The 20,754-nt window shown below is 30.6% G+C and overlaps 2 protein-coding genes across 2 annotated transcripts; both read right to left on the bottom strand.

Annotated features, from left to right (window-relative positions):
• Positions 1-2,477: 2,477 nt before the first annotated feature.
• LOC146941639 (WAT1-related protein At5g64700-like) lies at positions 2,478-5,009 on the bottom strand. The gene is made up of 7 exons (XM_085755462.1): positions 4,729-5,009; positions 4,571-4,639; positions 4,355-4,471; positions 4,004-4,256; positions 3,695-3,853; positions 3,330-3,481; positions 2,478-2,920 (listed from the first exon to the last, which is right to left on the bottom strand). Exons 1-7 carry the CDS (start codon positions 4,899-4,901, stop codon positions 2,761-2,763), a joined length of 1,083 nt encoding a protein of 360 aa, XP_085611588.1. The 5' UTR covers positions 4,902-5,009; the 3' UTR covers positions 2,478-2,760.
• Positions 5,010-9,863: 4,854 nt separating this feature from the next.
• Positions 9,864-12,649, bottom strand: LOC146941638 (WAT1-related protein At5g64700-like). Its single transcript, XM_085755454.1, has 7 exons — positions 11,875-12,649; positions 11,692-11,760; positions 11,460-11,576; positions 11,054-11,309; positions 10,713-10,871; positions 10,354-10,505; positions 9,864-10,231 (listed from the first exon to the last, which is right to left on the bottom strand). Exons 1-7 carry the CDS (start codon positions 12,156-12,158, stop codon positions 10,069-10,071), a joined length of 1,200 nt encoding a protein of 399 aa, XP_085611580.1. The 5' UTR covers positions 12,159-12,649; the 3' UTR covers positions 9,864-10,068.
• Between the last annotated feature and the right edge of the window lie 8,105 nt (positions 12,650-20,754).

Here is a 20,754-nt window from a genome sequence, read left to right as displayed (position 1 = left end):
TTAAATAGGTGGACCAAAAAGCTGAACTTAAAATAGGTGTACCAAAACTTTACAAAAATGAAAATAGAGGTACCAAAAGTGCATTTAAGCCAAGAAAATAATAGTTTTCATTCAATAATAGTTTTTCAATAAATTGGTTCAAATGATAAGGGATTTGAAGCATTTAAACATATGATCATGAGCATGGATTGATGTAGAAAGGATATCTATAAGAATAAAATATTAAATCTTTCAAAAAAAACAAAAAGAATAAAATATTAAAGGAAGTTGCAAAATTCACCTTATACATGAAGATTAAACACATGCATAAAGCGATAAGGGATTTGATGAAATATAAAACTAGCGGTCAAAACTGCAATTATGCCAACTAGGAAATTATACCCTATACCCCTACACATATACTTTCACCCCAACAAATTTTTAAGAATTCCAATTTTACCCTTTTTGCAATTTAACCTTTTCTCCATTGGTTTTCTATCCCCACTTTCAATTTAATATGAGTTCACCCTCAATTTCTCATGACATATGAATTTCCAGAAACTTGTAACAGGAAATCATTCATAATCACAACGTGAACATAAAATAAAAAAAAACAAAGAATTGATAAAAAAAAATAGCAAAGAACGGTTCCGGTAACAAATGTCCAAAGAATTGATAGATATAAATATTGAATGATTTTATGAATAGATTTTTCGGTTCTGGTAAATCTATAATTGATGAATAGAACGGTTCCGGTAACAAATAGCAAAGAATTGATAAAAAAAAATTGAACCAAAGTAAGAAGACCCTCAATCTATAATTTCCGGTAACAAATGTCGATTCCAGTGAAAGAAAAACAAAATCCGAAAATTTTTCACCAATGTTTTTCTCTGCAAATGTTTTCTGAAAAGAGTGGGGTGAGCAGGGGTGAACAAGTAAAAGTGATTATTAAGTTTTAGTTTATATGAAAGGGTAAATTGGACAGTTTGAGTAAAATGTTGGGGTCAAGGTATAAATGTTGGGGTGTGGGGTAAAACTTCTTGCCAACTATCTTTATTGAATTTAGCTATCCTCAATTTAGCTATCTCCATTTACTCCCTTTTAATGCTTGTATGACTAACATATGGCAAAAATAAATCTAAAGGTTAAGATTAAAAGGTAAATAATAAGCACATGTTTAATAAAATGAGAATGTTAAAGAGTGCCCTCAAAACATTGGTTAAACAATAAAAATAAGTAACTCTTTATAAAAATTAGTGTAATATTACTTAATTAAAAGTCAAAACTTATATTTCCAAGACAATTTTTCTATTTATAGTTTTTTTAACAATCGCCATGAGAACACTACTCTTAATAAAAATGATTTTTCTAACCTGTGCAATGTTGCACAACTTAAGCCCATAGTTAATGCACCTTTTCTCTCTCTCTCTCTTATTAAGCCTTCTAACTTTTGTCTCGGTCAAATTAATTAGCATTTACTTTTTTTTTAAATAGATGATAGAAACATTTAATTTATGGGAAAAAAGAACTCTCAGGATTACTAAAAAAAAATAAAAATAAATCATCTTCATCCCTGCAATCACAATCACCATAGCCGCACAATTCTACCACCACCCATATTCTGCAGACTATGCCCTTGGACACAGTAACATTCACCGGCATTCTGCAGACTATGCCCCTTGGACACAGTAACATTCACCCCCATCCATGAACATTGCACTAGCAAGTTTCAGCAACGTCGAATCCGAAAACGGAAACCTCCACGTATCAATCTATAATTGATCAAGCTACCGACCATTCACCATCCCTTATCACGGTCTTCGTCACGTCGGGATGGATCTCCTACGTGGGAGTCCTTACCTCTCTGCCACAAAACAGAAACATTCATATGCCTCCTCCGCCTCCTAGACGAATGATCCAAATGGAAGTGTTTCCGGCGTCAGTTCTAAATTGGATTGTGATGTTCGCTTTTTGGAAAAACCTTGTTTAACACCATATCAGATTGAATCACCACAGGCAACACAAGAATTATTCCAATGGAAGTTTTTCTTTTTTATTGAGAGAATCATTTTTTTAAGGAATTGAAAGATGACTGATTCTTCATCTTCTCATTTTCTTTCAATGCATTTCCGTTTTTTTTCTTTTTTGGGGTATGAATTGAAATCCTTCTATCATCCATTTAAGAAAAAAATAATTGTTAATTAATATGATAGAGAAAAGACTATAAAGGTTAATAAGAGAGAGAAAGAAAAAGGTGCATTGATTGCAGCTTAAGCTGTGCAAGATTGCACAAGTTAGAAAAGTCCTAATAAAAATAGGGTAAAAGAGAAAACGGTGTATTTTCTATACAAGACCGTTCCAGCTTCTTCCTCTAATTTTCTCTTTTCACATTGTTTGAGGATGAAAGAGAAAAGGATCCTCAAAATTGAAATTGGCTACTTATCCAATGAGTAAAGTTTTATAAACATGGGACATATAGTTAGTAACATAGATTATAGTTACTAATTTACAAGCATTAGTTTCTTGCACTCATCATTTTCATTTCTAATACAGTTTTCATTTTACAGTTATGCACTTTTATTACTTGTATGGACTCTACAATATCAGTTCCCCTAAGTAAGTAAAAACATAAGATAAACCATACTCTTAAGCAATATTTTTTTGCCAATTTAATCTAATACAAATTTGAAATGCAACTGCAATCAGTGTAGATCAGTACAACAACAAAAAAAAGCTTTGCTTGATACATATATTTTGGCTCCAAAGAAAAACTATATATGGTCATTGCGGTGGTTTGATACATGGAACCTCTGTTTTCACCTGATTTGCACACTCTTTATGATCTTGAATAATAGGTAAAGAATTTTGTGTGATTCCTTCTTTACTTTTTGCCCACAAAACAGAGTACAGACTTAAAACCAGCAAAATCCCACCTAAAACACTGAAAAACGAAACAAGCCGGTCAAATATATATAAGCATCAGGATCTGCACTGTTGTGTAGTGACTTCTGACTCTTGAGATTCTATGTATTAAGATGCAGTAGTGATTAGTGTTGCTTGTGACTCTATCTATCTATTATTATTATTATTTGTTAAGTAGGTTAGTCGATAAAAATCCACCTTTAAGGTGAGTAAGTTGGTAATCGGGGTTCGAACATCAGCCTTTACATTATGAATTAAATGTACTATATTATGATTATGAATAACTCATATATTGACAAAAACGTCAATAGATTAACTTAATTTATTTGACTAGTTGAGAGGTTTGGTTTAACAAAGTACTCCTTAATGTCATAATTTATCCTTAATTATTTAAGATAATTTCAGAGTAATTTATGATTGTTCCTCACCTTCCTAAACATAGTGGCTCGCCCAAGAGCAAGACAGAACCGATTGTGGCAATTATAAAACTCATTGGGGTCCAAGTTGCTGGGAAAACTGGTCCTTTCTTCTCAATCACCAATGCTTGCAAGTAGTAGGCAACTGCAGTCACTAGTGTCCCCTGTTACATTTAGGATGATAATATAGATAATCATCAACTCTTTTGATACCATTTTTTTTATGTTTTTCTTAATTATTTTCCTCTAATTTAAACTTAAAAAAAAATATCAAACATGAGTGCATGACATGACCAATATTCTTGCCAGCATAAAAATGCACTGTAGAAAATAATGTGCATAAATAGAACATGCATGTTACTTTAATTAAGACTTACACAGTAAACAACAGCTAGCAGTCTCATGTTCAAACCTAACTTCCACTGCTCAATATCTCTTTCAAAAGCTATAGCAATGACAAATGACTGAATTGCACTTGATAGGCTTTGAATGCTCATGAACCTTAGCTTCGAAGGGTAACTTTTAAGCAACTGAGCCTGTTTTTATTTTGAACTTTTTGGTTCAGTATGAGTGTATACAGTCTTGAGCCAAACACATGAGACAATGTAACTTGTGTGCATAATAACAAAAGGAAATTATCCAAAAGGCATGGAATTATAGCACAACTTGGAATTAAATTATGGTACCTGAAGTACAATCCACAAACTCCACGTGATGGTAGTTAGGAACAAGAGGAAAGAACCCAAAATCCATTTTTTGCCATATGATTCACTATCTTCATGTTGTTGATAGTTGTGATGATATCCAGATGGGAGGTGACGTGCAATTCGCAATCGGGGTCCCTTGTAAAAGGCCAGAATCGCTACACCGGCCATGCACAATAAAACACTCCCTATCTTTGAAATTCCAGATTTTGTCCTTATATTTACCTTCTCCACTCTACAATATATAATGAACAGTTGAGAATCTTAATATATCAAATTTAAAAAGGCCTTGCTTCTTTTTGTTTAAAATTAATGTGGTTTTCAAAAATTTACCTGAGCAGAACAGCAAAGAAGAATGTCGAAGCCGGAAGACAATTAACAATTGCACCAGACAGCATAGCAGAAGTATAAGAAAGAGCAACACCATGCACATTCAGAGTTAAAGTAAGTCTGAAAAAGCAACCAAGTAGGATTATAGACCTAATTAGTCCTAAGATTCTTTATCAAAATAACATTTGGTTGAAAAATAAATAATAATGTACTACGTACCCCAATAGTGAAAGCATAAAAATCTTGAAGATGGTCATAAATGAGAATGCCACTGGCACGGTTTGTTTCCTGGACCATATAATAAATAAAGAATTATGTTAGAGAAAATCAAGTAAAAACTATATGAAAGAAAAATAGAACATATTTTTCAACATTACCGTTCAAATATCAAAGCTAAAGGGACCATAATAATGGCTCCAATCAGTTGTCTATAAAAAACAAACACAGATGTTTTCATTCCTCCGTTAAACACAGCTTTGGATAACAAAGTCATCCCAGAATATATTAATTGTATTATAAACACAGCCAAATATGGACCTACTTCACCCATATTTGACAGTGAAAATGTATATGAATGATTGTTTACACCTTATGATTTTCATCAATATATCAAGTGCATATATATAGTCTATAATTGGCTGTTTAGTCCATTCTCCAAAATCACAGTTTGATTAGAAATCTCAGTGGTGTATCTATTCTCATAGCACTCTAATTTTTTTAATAATTATTTCATATAGCATCTAATCTTCGGTTTTTTCTGCCCAAAAGTAATAATCTGGGTTAAACCCAAAAGTAATAATTTAATACAAACAATTGCTAACATTCCTCAATAATTTCGTTGGAAGAAAATTTTATTGTCCTTTTTTTGTCGATTCTTTGTCACTTTGTTTGTGTTCTTTGCCTTTTATTTTGTTAAAAGAAGATATATTATATATTTTTTTAAAACAAGACTTTTTTACAACGAAAAGTAAGAACAAAATAGATTTTTGTCTCTTATCTTATTTTATTTTTAGTTTTTGTTTGATCTCTAACTTTAAGAATTTCAGTTGAATAGTATCTTATTTTGTTAGTTTCAATTTGTTGGTATTTCAATTGAGTAAGGTGGATGAAAAATTGGATGTTGAACATTATATAAGTGAGATGACCTATAAAAGTAATGTTAAGGTTTTGGACTGAGCAAATGTGGTGTTCAACTCACTTGTTGGTCCTAGCTCAATGTGATGAGCCAACCCATCGAGAAAATTGCTCTTCAAACTTCTAGAATTGCATTCACGCACTTGAAATGACCTTCAATACTCCAAACAATTGTTAATTCTCGTTCGCTCCTTAACATTTAGTTCAATAGCAAACGACATTTATATGTCATTTGAGGTAAGAAATTTTGATATCCCTGTTTTAAAATTCAGCTTTTTGGTTCCCCTAATTCAAATTTTTTATGACTTTTGGTCCTCCATCCCTACTACAAGAAGCTTGACTTTCAGTGACAGTAAATTTCCACAAGTAAAAGTGTAGATATACCCAACTATCTAGAAACTTGACTTTTGATGGCAGTGTATTTTCCAAGGTAAAAGTACTTTTGCCCTAGGTATAACCTAAAGTATCTATATCTACAAATTTTGTAAGTTCTGATTCAGCTCTATACCTACGGCTAAAATCCATAGGTAAAACCAAAACTTTTGTTCGGCTAGTAAAATCCGTCACTGTAGACTATAGCGATGGAAAAAAAATCCATGGGTACAGGTACTAGGAGCTATACCTACGGTAGAAAGACTTTTACCTACGAAAATTTACTGTCATTAAAAATCAAATATTTTGTAGTGGGCGTGGTTAGAGGTATCAAATGGACTGGTCGACCTGGAAGGTCTGACTACGTAAATGGGCCAATCCGGTCTAATCTATTTGTAAATGGCCCAGTACATAGGGGGATCAAAAGTTTTTAAAAAATTGAAATAGGGGGCCAAAAATAGGTGCACCAAAACTTCAGAAGAATGAAAATAGGGGTACCAAAAGTGTATTTAAGCCAAAAAAAATAATAGTTTTCATTCAATAATAGTTTTTTAATGAATTGGTTCAAGTGATAAGAGATTTGAAACATTTAAACATATGATCATGAGCATGGGCGAACGTAGGAAGGATGTCTACAAGAATAAAATATTAGAGGAAGATGGAGGCTCATTTAGTCATTTTGTTCCAATTAGCAAGCAATTGTTAGAGTTATAAATTGACTTGAACCAATAAAACTAGTCTGATAAAACTACTTAAACTATTTTGAGTGAAATAGTACATAGTTTTTAATTTATCAGACAAATTTTTTGACTCTGTTATTTTAGTCACACCAAAAATTTAGTTTTGGATCCGCACCTAATCATGAGTTCAAATGAAAAAAAATTAACCAAGAGAAGAAATCAACTGAAAGAGAAAAATTCACCTTACATGCCTTAGAGATTTTCGATGAGAATTCACCTTATGTATGAAGATTAAACACACAAGGGATTTGAAGCATATAAAATATAAAACTAGCTAGCAAAATTAGAAAAATAAAAACATAAAACTATTTCGTATGTGTTTAGTGTTAAGTAGCAGACAAAATTAGAAAAATAGAAACATAAAACCAGTACTAATTTTTTATCTCATTTATTTACTTTTTAAAATATTTATTATGTCATCTATCTTCTACATAAATAGGTCTTGCATAAACACAACCCTAAATAAAATTTATTTAGGCACACACACATAATTGATAAAATTTAAAAGAAAAATGATATTAAGTCACATCACTTAATATCATTTCTCTTTTAAATTTTATCAACCATATGTATGTATGCTTAAATACTTTTTATTTATCACCGTGAGCTTAACTCAGTTGGTAAAAACAATGCATAATATATACAAAGTTTGGAGTTCGAACACCGAACATCACATAAAAAAATACTTTTTATTTGAGGTTGTGCAACCAACTAAGTATTTTTCACAATACAGTTATTAGGGACAACGTCGTTTTCCTAAGAGCATAGCGTCAAAAATGACACAGGTATGCAACAGACGTTTTCTTATTTTATAGAGAAGCAATAACTTAACGACTAAGCAAACAGACGTTATACTACCCAAGAGTTCTTAGATGAGATGGAACGAGTATATTCTAACTTAACCAAGGTTTTGAATTTGAATTCAACCTTGGGTATGCAACAGTGTTAAAACTTTTACGAAGAGCTTATCGTTTATTTGGATCCCACAATACTCGATGAATTAGTCTCTACAGTTGCACGCGGAGAATACCCAATTTAAAAATAAAAAAAAAACAAATGAACGTTATACTTGCTTTAGCTTAAAATACCAAAAACTATTTTGTTTTATAGAGAAGCAATAAATTAATGCACTAAGCAAACGAACCGAGTACAATTACAATCATTCTTCAAAAGAATGTCAAATAGAGGATTAACAGAAATTAAAATAAACTAATAAATCCACACCAATTAACTTCGCGAAAGTTATAAAAAAAATGAGGCATTCCAATCTAAGAGTTGGAGGAGAAAACTAATTTTTTTTATGTATGCCACTTTTTCGACTCGTACATGCTAATTAAAAAAACTGTTAAATACATAAGTGGACACATTTTGCTTTGTGGGGCAATTATCCCCGTACCACGTAATGTATCTAGTCCCATATTTTGTTTTGTTTCGAAATGATTTTTTAATTTGCAAAAATAATTTAATATGATTTTTATTTTGATTTGAAATCGTGTCTTGTTCTATAAAAGTTATATCAGTGTTGTCTTTTTTTAACACAATTATTTAAATCGAAAATATCATACTGAAACTTCAATTAAAATAAAAGAATCAATTTAAACATTTAAAAATATATAATGAAACTGAAATAAAATCATACTATAAGATAATGGACAAAAATGTATTTTAGCCAATAAATTATAAAGATAGACAAGACAATTAGTATTCTTCCAGGGCTTAATGGTGTGTTTCGCCCCTGCAAATAGGCGGCGTTTAAAAATTGGTCCCTGTAATCGCTAATCCTGGCATTTTACCCCTGCAATTGTTAATCATTTAAAATTTGGTCCTTTGACCAACTTAATCACTGCCACGTCACCAGATTAGCAAAAATGGTATGGGAAATGACGAAATTACCCCTGGCTTTTTTTTTTCCTTAAAAAAAAATTCAGATTTTTCCCGAAAATTTTTCAGTTTTAATTTTAACAATTTTTTTTGACTTTTATTTATTTTTTCAGATTTTTTTAATTTAAAAAAGAATTTTCAAAATTTTGAAAAAAAAAAATTTTTGAAGGAAAAAAAAAATTAGCCCAGGGGTATTTTGGTCAATTCCCATGCCATTTTTGCCAATCTGGTGACGTGACAGTGATTAAGTTGGTCAAAGGACCAAATTTTAAATGATTAACAATTGCAGGGGTAAAATGCCTGGATTAGCGATTACAGGGACCAATTTTTAAACGCCGCCTATTTGCAGGGACTAAAGACATCATTAAGCCTTCTTTCAGAAACATGTCTGATGCCAATTCAAGTATTCTATTTGAATGAATGGTAGTTGAAAGAATAGTGTCTGTGTTCACATCAAAACTTTCAAATTTTAAATTATTTCAAGAGAAATGACAGTAATACTCACTTTTCAACATTCTTTTTAACAATCATTCTTTTATTTGATGAAATTAATGTATGTCCCACCACTTTGTGTGAGTTCAATTTTCAAAATGTAGACACACAATGATTTAAACCAATAAAACAGTTACTCCCTCTGTTTCAAAATGAGTGTCGCTTTAGCTAAAAAAAATTGTTTCAAAATGAGTGTCGCTTTCAGTTTCCAATGCAATAATAACTTTTTCTTTTCAATTAATACTCTGCACACTACTTCCAAAGTATTACTTTTTTTTTTTGAAAGATTCCAAAGTATTACTTTTAAAACTAACCAATAGTTAATAAGGATAATTTGGTAAAATAACCATTCTCTTTCTCTTAATCATTGCATTTCTTAATATGTGTGTAAACATCTAAAACGACACTCATTTTGAAACGGAGGGAGTAGTATATTAAATAGAGTGTTACTAGCACAATTCCTTAAATATTATTTTTGTTTTAAAATGGAGTTTGCTATTTGCTTATTCAAAGTTCTAACTCAATTCCTTATGTTTGGATCCGATCCAACTCAACCCAACTTGTCATATTTGAAGTGATTTAGTTCGTATACCATGTTTATGATTTAAACTCCAGAATCCAACCCGCTTAAAAAATAGTGATCATTTTGTTAAATAAAATTAAAATTTGTGTGAGATGACATTAACATGTTTATGATTGTACCCTTTTTGTCCCATTTGGGCATGTCTTTTAATATATACCGTTTTCGTTTTTGTTAAAAAAATACAGTAGTTCGATCAATAATGTTAATATTAAACACACTAACGCAATAGTTAGAAATATGGTATGGTCCACTAAAAAAAAATATATATGTGGCAGTGAGAGTATATGATTGGCATTAGTTACCCTCGTCGTAAACACAAATTTTAACATCTGATCGATTACTTGAAGGTGAAGTTTTCTCTCTTTACATTGTTTTGAGGATATAAAAGAAAGCATCCTCAAAATTGAAAATGGCTACTTATCCAATGAGCGCAATTTTATAAACACTGGACACATAGTTATTAGAAAGAGGAATAACTAGAAGTAGAAACCAGCAAAGAAAACAAAAAACTATGCTCATTGGAGTGGTTTGGTGCATACGTCCTCTGTTTTCACCTGATCTTCACATTCTTTATTATATGCTTGAATAGGTAAAGAATTGTGTTGAGTGACTCCTTCTTTGCTTTTAGCCCATAAAATAGTATACAAACTTAAAACCAGCACAATCCCACCCAAAACACTGAAAAACAAGCAGGTCAAATGTCAACAAATTAGCTTTTAAGTTTTGTTTAACAAAATAGAACTCTTTGAAAAATATGAGAGTTTTATTTTATTCATGATAGAGTTATGATTGCAACTCACCTCCCTAAACGTAGTGGCTCACCCAAGAGGAAGACAGAACCAATTGTGGCAATTATAAAACTCAGTGGATTCCAAGTTGCTGAGAAAACTGGTCCTCTCTTCTCAATCACCAATGCTTGTAGGTAATAGGAAACTCCAGTCACTAGTACCCCCTGTTATATTTAGAACTTTAGGATAACATACACATCATAATATCATCAAATTTAGTGGTACACTATTTTGATGTTTTTTTCCCTAATTTAAACTGCAACAAATATCAAACATCGCTAACATTCTTGCCAACATCAAAGTGCACTATATTCTATAGAAAAGAGTGTGCATAAATAGAACATGTTACTTTAATTTAATTTAATACTTACACAGTAAACAGCAGCTAGTAGTCTCATGTTCCAACCTAACTTCCACTGCTCAAAATCTCTTTCAAAAGCTATAGCAATGACAAATGACTGGATTGCACTTGATAGGCTCTGAATGCTCATGAACCTTAATCTTGAAGGGTTACTTTTAAGTAACTGAGCCTGTTTTTATTTTAAATAATTTTTTTTGGATCAGTGTGAGTATTGTATGTGTGCATCATATAATAAATAATAAACAAAAAAATATATATATCCAAAAGGCATAGAATTCATGATGTCACACCTAAATGTTTCATCATTCTAGATCTTAATTATATCACAGCTTGGAATTAAATAAACCTTACCTGAAATACAATCCACAAACTCCACATGACTGTGGCTAGGAACAAGAGGAAAGAACCCAAAATCCATTTTTTGTCATGTGATTCACTATCTTTATGTTGTTGATAGTTGTGATGATATGATCCAGATAGGAGATGTCGCGCAATCCGTAACTGGGGTCCCTTGTAAAATGCCAGAATCGCTACGCCGGCCATACACAATAATACACTCACTATCTTTGAAATTCCAGATATTGTCCTTATATTTACCTTTTCCAATCTACACAGAAGAATGATAATCATATTCATTTTCGCTAGTCACTCTAATTAATTAAACAAGTAACTCATATCAATTATTAGATGTAAAAGTTAGTTACACTTGCACTATAACTTAGTTGATGAAAATTAATGTTGATTTTCCAAACTTTACCTGAGCAGAACAGCAAAGAAGAATGTACAAGCAGGAAGGCAATTAACAATTGCAGCAGCCAACGTAGCAGAAGTGTAAACAAGGGCAATACCATGCACATTCAAAGCTAAAGTAATTCTGAAAAACAACCAAGTAGGATTACAGAACAATTTAATTAGTCCTAAAAATCTTTATCAAAATAGCATTTGTTGAGAAATCACATAAAGATCAAAGAAGAAGAATAATGTTCTACCCAAATAATGAAAGCATAAAAATCTTGAAGATGGTCTTAAATGAGAATTTAACTGGCACGGCTTGTTTGCTGGACCATATAATAAAAAAAAAAAAAATAATAATGTTAGCAAATTATATATGCACACTATTGAATGAAAAAAATTCAAGTAAAAAAAACAGATCATATTTTCAACATTGTTACCGTTCAAATATCAAAGCCAAAGGGACCATAATCATGGCTCCAATCAGTTGTCTGTAGAAGACAAACACGGAGGTTTTCATTCCTTCGTTAAACACGGCCTTGGACATCAAAGTCATCCCCGCATATATTAATTGCATTGTTAACACTGCCAAATATGGACCTAGTTCACTCATAGTCATATTTGATAATGAAAATGTATATGGATGATTGATTACATGATTTTCATCAATATAAGTGGCATATATATATAGTCTCAATTCACAAATTGGTTGTTTAGGTCCCATTCCCCAAACTAAAAATACTGCACCAGAAATACGGGGGTGTAAAATATCTATTCTTTAGATGAAATGAAATCACAGTTTGATTAGGAATCTCAGTGTATCTATTTTTTTAATCTATCTGTTTTTCTTACCTAAAGCAATAATTTAATAAATTAATACAAACAACTTGTAACATTCCTCAATATTTTTTCTTTGTCAAGTAGCAATGCAACCATAGCATATATATAGTGCATGGCTTGCTCACACTGAGTGTGGAGAAGTGGAAAATCTTGTAGTTGTATCCAAACTCGTGTATATCAATGTCTTTGCAGCTATCAACTCCAAACTCGTGTATATCAACGTCTTTGCAGCTATCAACTGAGTTTTATCTACTGGACACGTTCTTCAACAATTTCGTTGGAAGGATGGAGACTAGGTACGTTATGTGGTATGCATCCTTCACAAGTTGATAAAGTTACTGTAAAAACTAAAAAGCAACAACAACAAAAATTGACAAGTTGAAGAATTCGATAAGCATGTTTGTCAAAGAAAATAAGAAGAAAAAGAGAACCCGGCATTGATCAATCCAATGTTGACGGCTGAAAAAGATGGTAGGGTAAGAGAAAATCTAATAGGATTGTTTGGTCGACCTTTTTTTTATTTGAAATGATCGATATTTGGATTAAATATTTCTGGTTTATTTAGATTAGAACTCAATACCTCTAACTTTTTTTACTTTTAACTTAAATTTGAGTCGGATTATCGTGTGAGTATAATATTTTTCTTTTCTTTTTTTGACTTTTAACTTAAATCAGTTGAGTCGGATTATTGTGTGAGTATAATATTTTTCTTTTCTTTCATAAAGATCAGTATGTTTTCGCTCTATTTTTGTCTTCAACTAAATCTACTCTAAAAAGAATTCGTTAAAATTTGTATATTTTTGTATATGGAAAGACATTTTATAAATTGTGAGAATTTTTAATTGAATACTAACAGATTTCATTACTTTGAAAAATAAATCTTGATTTTAATTAAATACCATGAAATTTATTTAAATTTCATAAAAGTTTGGATCAAATATCACAACATAGTTTTATAAAAAAAAATGTATGGCATCATAAAAGAAGGTTTTAAAATCTCTCGAACCTCCTTTTTTTTCTCACTTGAATGGGTTAGATTTGGCCTCTATTGTTTATTGTATTTTCTCCTTCTTCTTATATGATTTTTTTTTTTTGAAGAATTCTTATATGATATTATGAGTATGTTTGTAGATGATTATGATTATGACGGTTAGAGATGTCAACTAAGTTAGAAGAAACTCTTCTATATGCATAACCTTAAATGAAAAATATTTAAGTACATTCACATCAAATAATAAAAATTAATTGAGAATAAAATTAAATGATGTTGATTGATGCGATTATATTATTTTTATTTTTATTTTTCTATTTGAAGTGAGTGTGTTCAAATATTTTTATTTGGGGTTATGACCATAAAAGAATTTTTCCTTAGTTGGAATGTCCATCACCTATGTACTCTTCACTTACCAAGAAAATTGAAAGAAGAAAAATATTCAGCCAAAATAATTCAGGTGACCTAATACGAGGTATTCTTCCATGGTCACAAGACCAAATCAATAATGTTTGGACACACAGATAAAAAGATTCTCCTCCAAATATTCAATCATTTTTTTTTTATCAATTTCCTCCTTATTATTAAAAACAATTTATGTGTGTGTGACCAAACACTATTTTTTTGGTCATTTGACCATATTAGAATTTCTCGACCTAATACCCAGAATTTTGGTTGAATATATATCTGTTACTATTTTATTATTTAATGTCATATCATATTTTTATAGTAATTTAATTTAAAATAACTTTAAATTTTAGAGAAATTTTACCAATAAAGTAACATTATCCGACCAAACTTTAAAGTGTTAAACGATCAATTATAGTAATTTTATTCTGAAATTTGTATAATCTTTTTTTTTTGGTATAAATATAATCGATCTTTTAAACTTTTAAAAAATATTTTTTTAACAAGTACTCTACTTTATAACATTAATTAGCATATTTTTTTAAGAATTTGCCAGTATTATAATGCTGCCTCGTAATTCCTTGCTAAAATTGTAGTATCAGATGTTTTCTAATTAAAAAGAGATAAGACCATCTCCAATGGTGGTGTCTTTTAAGACACCCTACCTAATAGGTATCTCCATTGGGGAATTTTTTTTTGGGGGTCTCTTAAGACCCGGGGTCTTATTTAAGACCCCCAACTTTAAACGGAACCCGCACGCTTTTAATATTAAAAAATTGAAATGTAGTGATATAAAGTTATTGATAGTTGATTAGTGGGTCCCATTTAAGAACTTTGTGTGAGATCTGGGTTGGAGGGATTGAGTGCTTATTAGGTACTACTATTAAAAAATGATAAAAAAGTGATATGTACATATGGGACCCATTTAAGTACTACTCCCTCCGTCCCATATTACTTGACCTATTTAGAATATTTGCACTATTCATGTAACATGTTTTGACTCTATTTTTCTACTAATATATAAAAACAAAATATAGCATATAAGATGTTGTTAGATTCGTCTCGATTAATATTTTCAAAATATCAAATTTTCGTAATTTTTTCTACTAGATTATTAAAGAAATTTAAGTTTAAAATTGTGCATTGGTATACGTGACAGAGTCAACTATGTCAAGTAATATGGGACGGAGGGAGTAAAAAATAGGTGTCTCCATTGTGGATGCTATGAGAAAATGATACAGATTCTTTTTTTGACGAAAGAAAATGATAATTGACATAGATAGACAAGTACTAATATCTGTCAGAAACATGTGATGCAAATTCAAGCTAGTTGGAACTTTTGACTGAATGAGAACGGTACTTTGAAACTTGAAACATCAAATAATTCATTTTTAAAATAATATAATTTTAAATAATTATTTTTGTTTCCACATGGAGTTTTCCTATCTGCTTATTCACTCAATTTTATCATTATTCAAAAATAAAACTATATTTTTAATAGTTAAAACTATAATTGAGTGTTTGATACTTTAATTGTTTTTAAATTAATGCTTCAGTTATTTTTACCTATACCAATATATAAGGGACACATTCATTTGGCCGAACTTTTTCTTCTTTTTATCATTTGACGAAAGAGGTGCTTACGTGCGAAAAGTGGTAAAAGTGAAGTGTATTTTGAGGGTGACGTTGAGTCCCGCTTATATAAGTGTGGAGGGGTGCTTAGCGATCTTTGTGAGATGCGACGTCATCTTAGGAGGCCGTTGGTGATGATCTAGACGGTTGAGATGAGTTTAAGGCGTACTCCCGTGTGATGATCCGCACAGGACTTCGCACAGTCGGTCCGGAACAGAAACAATCAGAAATTTTATAAAAAAAAAACTTCATTTTAATTTTTAACTTTATATAGAGAAATTTTATTGTTTTAGTGTAACATTTTTTTCTTCTATTTTTACTTTCCATTTAATTATTTTTATCATTTTATCTTTCTTTGCAATCAAAATAGAAAGACGACTACAATACCACCTTTTTTGTTGTTTAGTAGTTTATATAAATCCTTATTTATTAATTTTGTTAAGTCTGGAACAAGTAAACCTAATATTTTCTCGGAGAAAACTTAGATACAGTACCATACATCCTGTTGGTACTGTTATCTAATCAAAACATGACACGTCTATTATGTTTTCCACGTCAGCCTTGAGCAAAGTAACACAACGTTTCGTTATTCTTTCCTCTCTTCTTCGAACAATAACCATGAACAAGCAACAAAACAAACTGAAAGCTAAACTAAAGAATCTCCCACCAGGAGAAGGAGTATAAACCCAAAACAAATTGAAATTAAAGGTAATAAATTGAATCTCTTTTTTAAATTGGTAGCCAATCGGGGATTGAATTCTTGACTGTTATATGATCTCCCATCCTTTGAAGAGATTTTGTTTCAGTCTGTATCGATCTACTAATCTTTATCATAAACATCGATCTTGTTCTTGTGTGTTTGATGCTCTGAATTTTGAAAGGGAGGTGTATGAAAGATTAATAAGGGGAAAATATCATGACGGTGATGGTGGTGTTCTGTCACTGTTCTGATGCTAAAGGAGAAGAAGATTTGATTTCACAGTAATCAGTTTAAGAAGAAAGGTGGAAAAGTAAGGAAATTCAGTGTTGTTAATTGCTCAATACCTGACGTGGAAAAAAGGATAGACGTGTCATATTTTGATTGCATAACAGTACCAACAGGATGTATGGCACTGTATCTAAGTTTTCTCCTATTTTCTCTCCTAATATTAACCCTAATTTTTTTAGGTTTTGTTATTTTTACGTTTTGTTACATCCCTCAAATATTTTAACAAGCAACAAATTTTACTACTACGAAGGGATTTACAATTTATGCAAATTTGTTTCTGTCATATGTTTTGGATTTTTTCGTTCTTCTATTCTTATATAGTTTATGTATAAGTTATTCAACTTACCATCAATCTAATTTATTCGGCCATAATTATGTTAGTTGTTTTGGGAGTTAAACATATTACTATAACAAGCAGTGGTATGATGATTTACAGTAGGATTGTTGACGTATGATAATTTACAAGGAAAATTATCATTAAAACTAAGTGCACAATATAAATGACATAAATATAGAATCATGACAGATATTTTAAACTTACATACAGAACTGATAGGAATCAAAATACATTTGCTTTGTTTCAGTAATTTATAATTTGTGCGGTGTTTTTGCCAAAATCTCTTTCGTTAAAAAATTATGGATTGCTGCTCAATGTTGCTAAAAATATTTTGAATCAATTGCACAATCTGCTTTTATAGTTCTATTTAAAATTATGACATTAAAATTATAAGTTGGGATTGTACTGTAAAATTTTGCTTTTGTCTACTACATTTATAATGTCCTAAAAATATTATTAACAGATGACAATGAAGACTGTATTAACACCACATTAAATGTAGTGTATAAGGAGATTTTCCAAAATGTGTGAACAACCATTGTATGTTCTTAATTCTTTTATTATCTATGTAATGGATCATATCACAATATATTAGCTTCTCCATTTTTTATGACTCGGGCGGTAGCACGGGTAAAAGTCTTAGTTTTAAGGTTAATTATGTTTTTAATCCCTATAAATATACTAACTTTTAATTGTACTCCTTCTAAAAAAGTTCTTCTACTTTTAGTTCCAAAAAGTTTTTCATATCACTTTTTCTCCCTTCTTTTAAGTAAATTCATATGTAAAATTTATATTTTTGAATAAAATTTTACCGAATATTTTATAATATTATAATAATCTCTAAAAAAAATATAATTTTATAACAAAACATGAATTGAATATAAATTTTTATGTTTTTGACGGTCAAAATTTCATATTTTAGTAAAAAAAAATGTTTTTTTTATAGATTTTTACAATATTCTACACATCTCTGCACGATTTCATTAAAAAACAATAGCTATACATGAATTGACTTAAAATAGGCATCAAAAGTGGTGTTTGAAAATTTTATATGACTAAAAGTCGAAAAAAAAATTGAAGGACTAAAACGAAAAAATTGATATATTTTTAAGGACGAAAACATACTTAACCCTAAGTTTTAATTTTTTGGGGTGAAGTTAATTATATAATTAACTCATCACTCTTTAATTTAATATAATTTCTTTTTGCCTCTTAAAAAAAACATAATCTACTTATCATTTTTTCTTGAATTGATCTGCTGAGTGATGATACACTTTTGACACGAAGATAATTATCGATTAAAAAGCCAAATTTATGTAGTATACTGTATACTTGTTTACAATGTGGAAGTTATTAAATTCTCTCTTTGTCCTTTTTTGTACTGCATGTAGTATACTTTAAAATTAGGGTTAATTAAGTAAATGGTCCCTATAAATATTCAGAATTTTATTTTAGTCCCTACAAAATAAAATCACACTTTTTAGTCTCTATAAAATTTTTCATCAGCATTTTTAGTCCCTATAAAATTTTCAATCAGCATTTTTAGTCCCTATAAATTTTTTCCATCAGCATTTTTAGTCCCTTAAATGCTTAAGAAAAATGTCATAGGGACTAAAAAATGTGATTTTATTTTGTAGGAACTAAAAACAAAACTGTGAATATTTATAGGAACTAAAAACTTAATTAACCCTTAAAATTAAAAAAAAATCCTGTTTTTCTCAAAAGAAATTGAAATCCGCCGCCAACAAACAAATCAATGTCCATAACGTCAATAATGAGAGCATGTCACGAGTCATGTGTGACAAACTAGCAATGAGGTGTCTCTACCTCAAACACAAATCAGACCCTTTGTATAAAGAGAAATGATATTTTGACAACCACTTTTTGATAACTTTTGGACAACTTTCTCTCTCATACTCACATGATGTTGTTATCCTCTCTCTTTCTTTTTCTCTCTCCATTGTTTTTGACCGATGAGAAGTGAGAAAAACAAGATTGTCAACAAAGTTGTCATCAAATGGATGTCAAAATATCATTAGGCTGGTATAAAATAGAGAAAGTTCATAATCGTACCGATTTTGAAACAAATCCTTACTTTGTATCAATATTTTTTTAGGTCAAATTATGACTATATATCTAGGGTGAAGGAGATTTTATTTGCATATGACAATGCATTAGGACAAGCTATCCATCTATCTAAATTATGAATGGCTTTTATTTGCATATGTCCCCCTAAATACCTGTCAATGTGCTCATTGTGACCAACGTTTGGGAAATGGGCCCTACTTAGGCCTCCATTCCATTATTGGTTATAGGAAGAAAAGTTTGTTCAACTTCATAAAAAAGCAAAATTTAAAAGAAAATTCAATTTTGGAGTGCTAACTCCATTTCAAAGTCAGTGAAGGAGGTACTTATCTAAGTTGTAGATCAGGAAATGTTGTCTTATTGTATGTGTGTTCTCATTCTCCCGACACCTCTAACAGAACACATGGCTTACCTTTGTACATTTCATGTTGTTTATGTGTTATGTTGTTTGCGATTTTCATTGTGAGTTATGTTGTTTTTGACTTATGATGTTTGTGAGTGTGGTCGTTTACTCTGTTCTTTGTATCTTATGCAACTACTATTATTTTATTTGCACAACAAAATCAATAAAAAAAAAAAACAAACCCGCAACAAACACAAATACAACACAGCATAAGAGGCTAAAATACTAAAATTCATGGCAGTTCATCATGGTTGAATTAAACTAGTAATAGTTTTATCTCGTTCAATTGCATTCATCATGACAAAGTCTTGATTAGTCACAGTAACTTTAGAAATTAATATCCCTGAGGTGAACAACTGCCTAATTGTTTGTAATGCCTGAATTAAATTATTGTGTAGCTCATGTTCCAGATAAGCAAAAGTTACCAAAAACGTTAACTTTTTCGTAGATGTTACACCAACAATTTAAAGCAATGGTACTTATTTGTTTTTTGTATATATGTACTATCAAGGATCAATAACACATTAAACATGTTCAACAACTTTATTGAATCAAAATGTGTCCATAATATGTCACACATAACATTCGAGTTCTCCCATTTTCTTGTCAAAAATACAGATACTTTTCAACTTCTATTAGGTTCAATAGCTGTTGCATTTTTGGGTAAGAACCTCTCAAAGAAGATCGGTGATCTAACACATCTATATGAATATTAGTGCCATGTGGTACTTTGTCATGTCATTGACAAGCTCTCTTTTCTCTTCTGCTAAACAACATAGATAAGGATGACTTTCTAAGGTATTTGCTGATTCGTGATTGTGAGTACCACACGGAACATGAACTATCCATTCCTCATTGGTACTGATCCGACTTTGAATAAACATTTACCCTTTTATAAATTAACAACTTATAATTTCAATTAATCTTAAAAATATTTCTTCAGTAGCGAACACTTCAGTAAAATCTACAGATAAACTCGGTGCATAGGACATTTCAGCATTAACTTCCTCCATACATTGTTCATCATCTCTAGGATTTTGCTTTACGTAAATTTGCAAGATCCAAATTTATGGTAATTTGTTTATTCTGAAATTTTAGCCACTCAATTCCGAATATTTGGTCAAGTAAAAATTCCGGTTAAACATGAAATCCGAAAATTTTCCGAAAATTTAGAATGTAACTTTTTATCCAATCGGTAGAAATTACAATGTTTTTACTTATGTTATTTTTTTTTATGAAAAAATATAAATAAATCGGAATTTAGAGAGTAAGGGGTAGAAGTACAACTTGCGTCACAAGTAAATTTCTCTCTAGAAACAAATGTATGAAGGTGATGAATCCCATGAATAAAAAAAACTAGTCCCTCTATATCGAAAAAACAAAATTTGTTCTCCCACACCTTAAAATGACCTTCAATACCCCAACGGCAGTTATCTATCGTTTGTTCCTTGACATTCAGCTTAAGAGCAGGATTAGTAGCACAAACGACACTTAGCTGCCGTTAAGATATTTTGAGGTGTGGGAGAATATTTTCTGAAGTGTAAAGAGCAATTTAAAGAAGAAGAAAAAAACACTAGACCCATGAAGTGGAATGAGCCCAAATGATTAAACCCCAAATTGGAACGAAATGCAAAGG

The sequence above is a fragment of the Medicago sativa genome, chromosome 3, assembly GCF_051527215.1.
Source record: "Medicago sativa cultivar Bolivia chromosome 3, Bolivia_mono, whole genome shotgun sequence".
Taxonomy (NCBI): Eukaryota; Viridiplantae; Streptophyta; class Magnoliopsida; order Fabales; family Fabaceae; genus Medicago; species Medicago sativa.
The sequence above is the reverse complement of the archived record's forward strand: the minus strand, read 5'-3'. Positions and strand labels throughout refer to the sequence as shown.

Bases quoted from the DNA above. Each gene is read 5' to 3' on its own strand.
- LOC146941639 (XM_085755462.1), bottom strand. From the start codon at position 4,901: ATGGGTGAAGTAGGTCCATATTTGGCTGTGTTTATAATACAATTAATA. The intron at 4,257-4,354 runs GTAAATTTTTGA...TATATATTGTAG, and splicing joins TTCTTTGCTGTTCTGCTCAG to AGTGGAGAAGGTAAATATAA. The intron at 2,921-3,329 runs GTGAGGAACAAT...TTCGTTTTTCAG, and splicing joins GAGCCACTATGTTTAGGAAG to TGTTTTAGGTGGGATTTTGC.
- LOC146941638 (XM_085755454.1), bottom strand. From the start codon at position 12,158: ATGGGACCTAAACAACCAATTTGTGAATTGAGACTATATATATATGCC. The intron at 10,872-11,053 runs GTAAGGTTTATT...AAATAAAAACAG, and splicing joins GTTTGTGGATTGTATTTCAG to GCTCAGTTACTTAAAAGTAA. The intron at 10,506-10,712 runs GTAAGTATTAAA...TAAATATAACAG, and splicing joins TACTAGCTGCTGTTTACTGT to GGGGTACTAGTGACTGGAGT.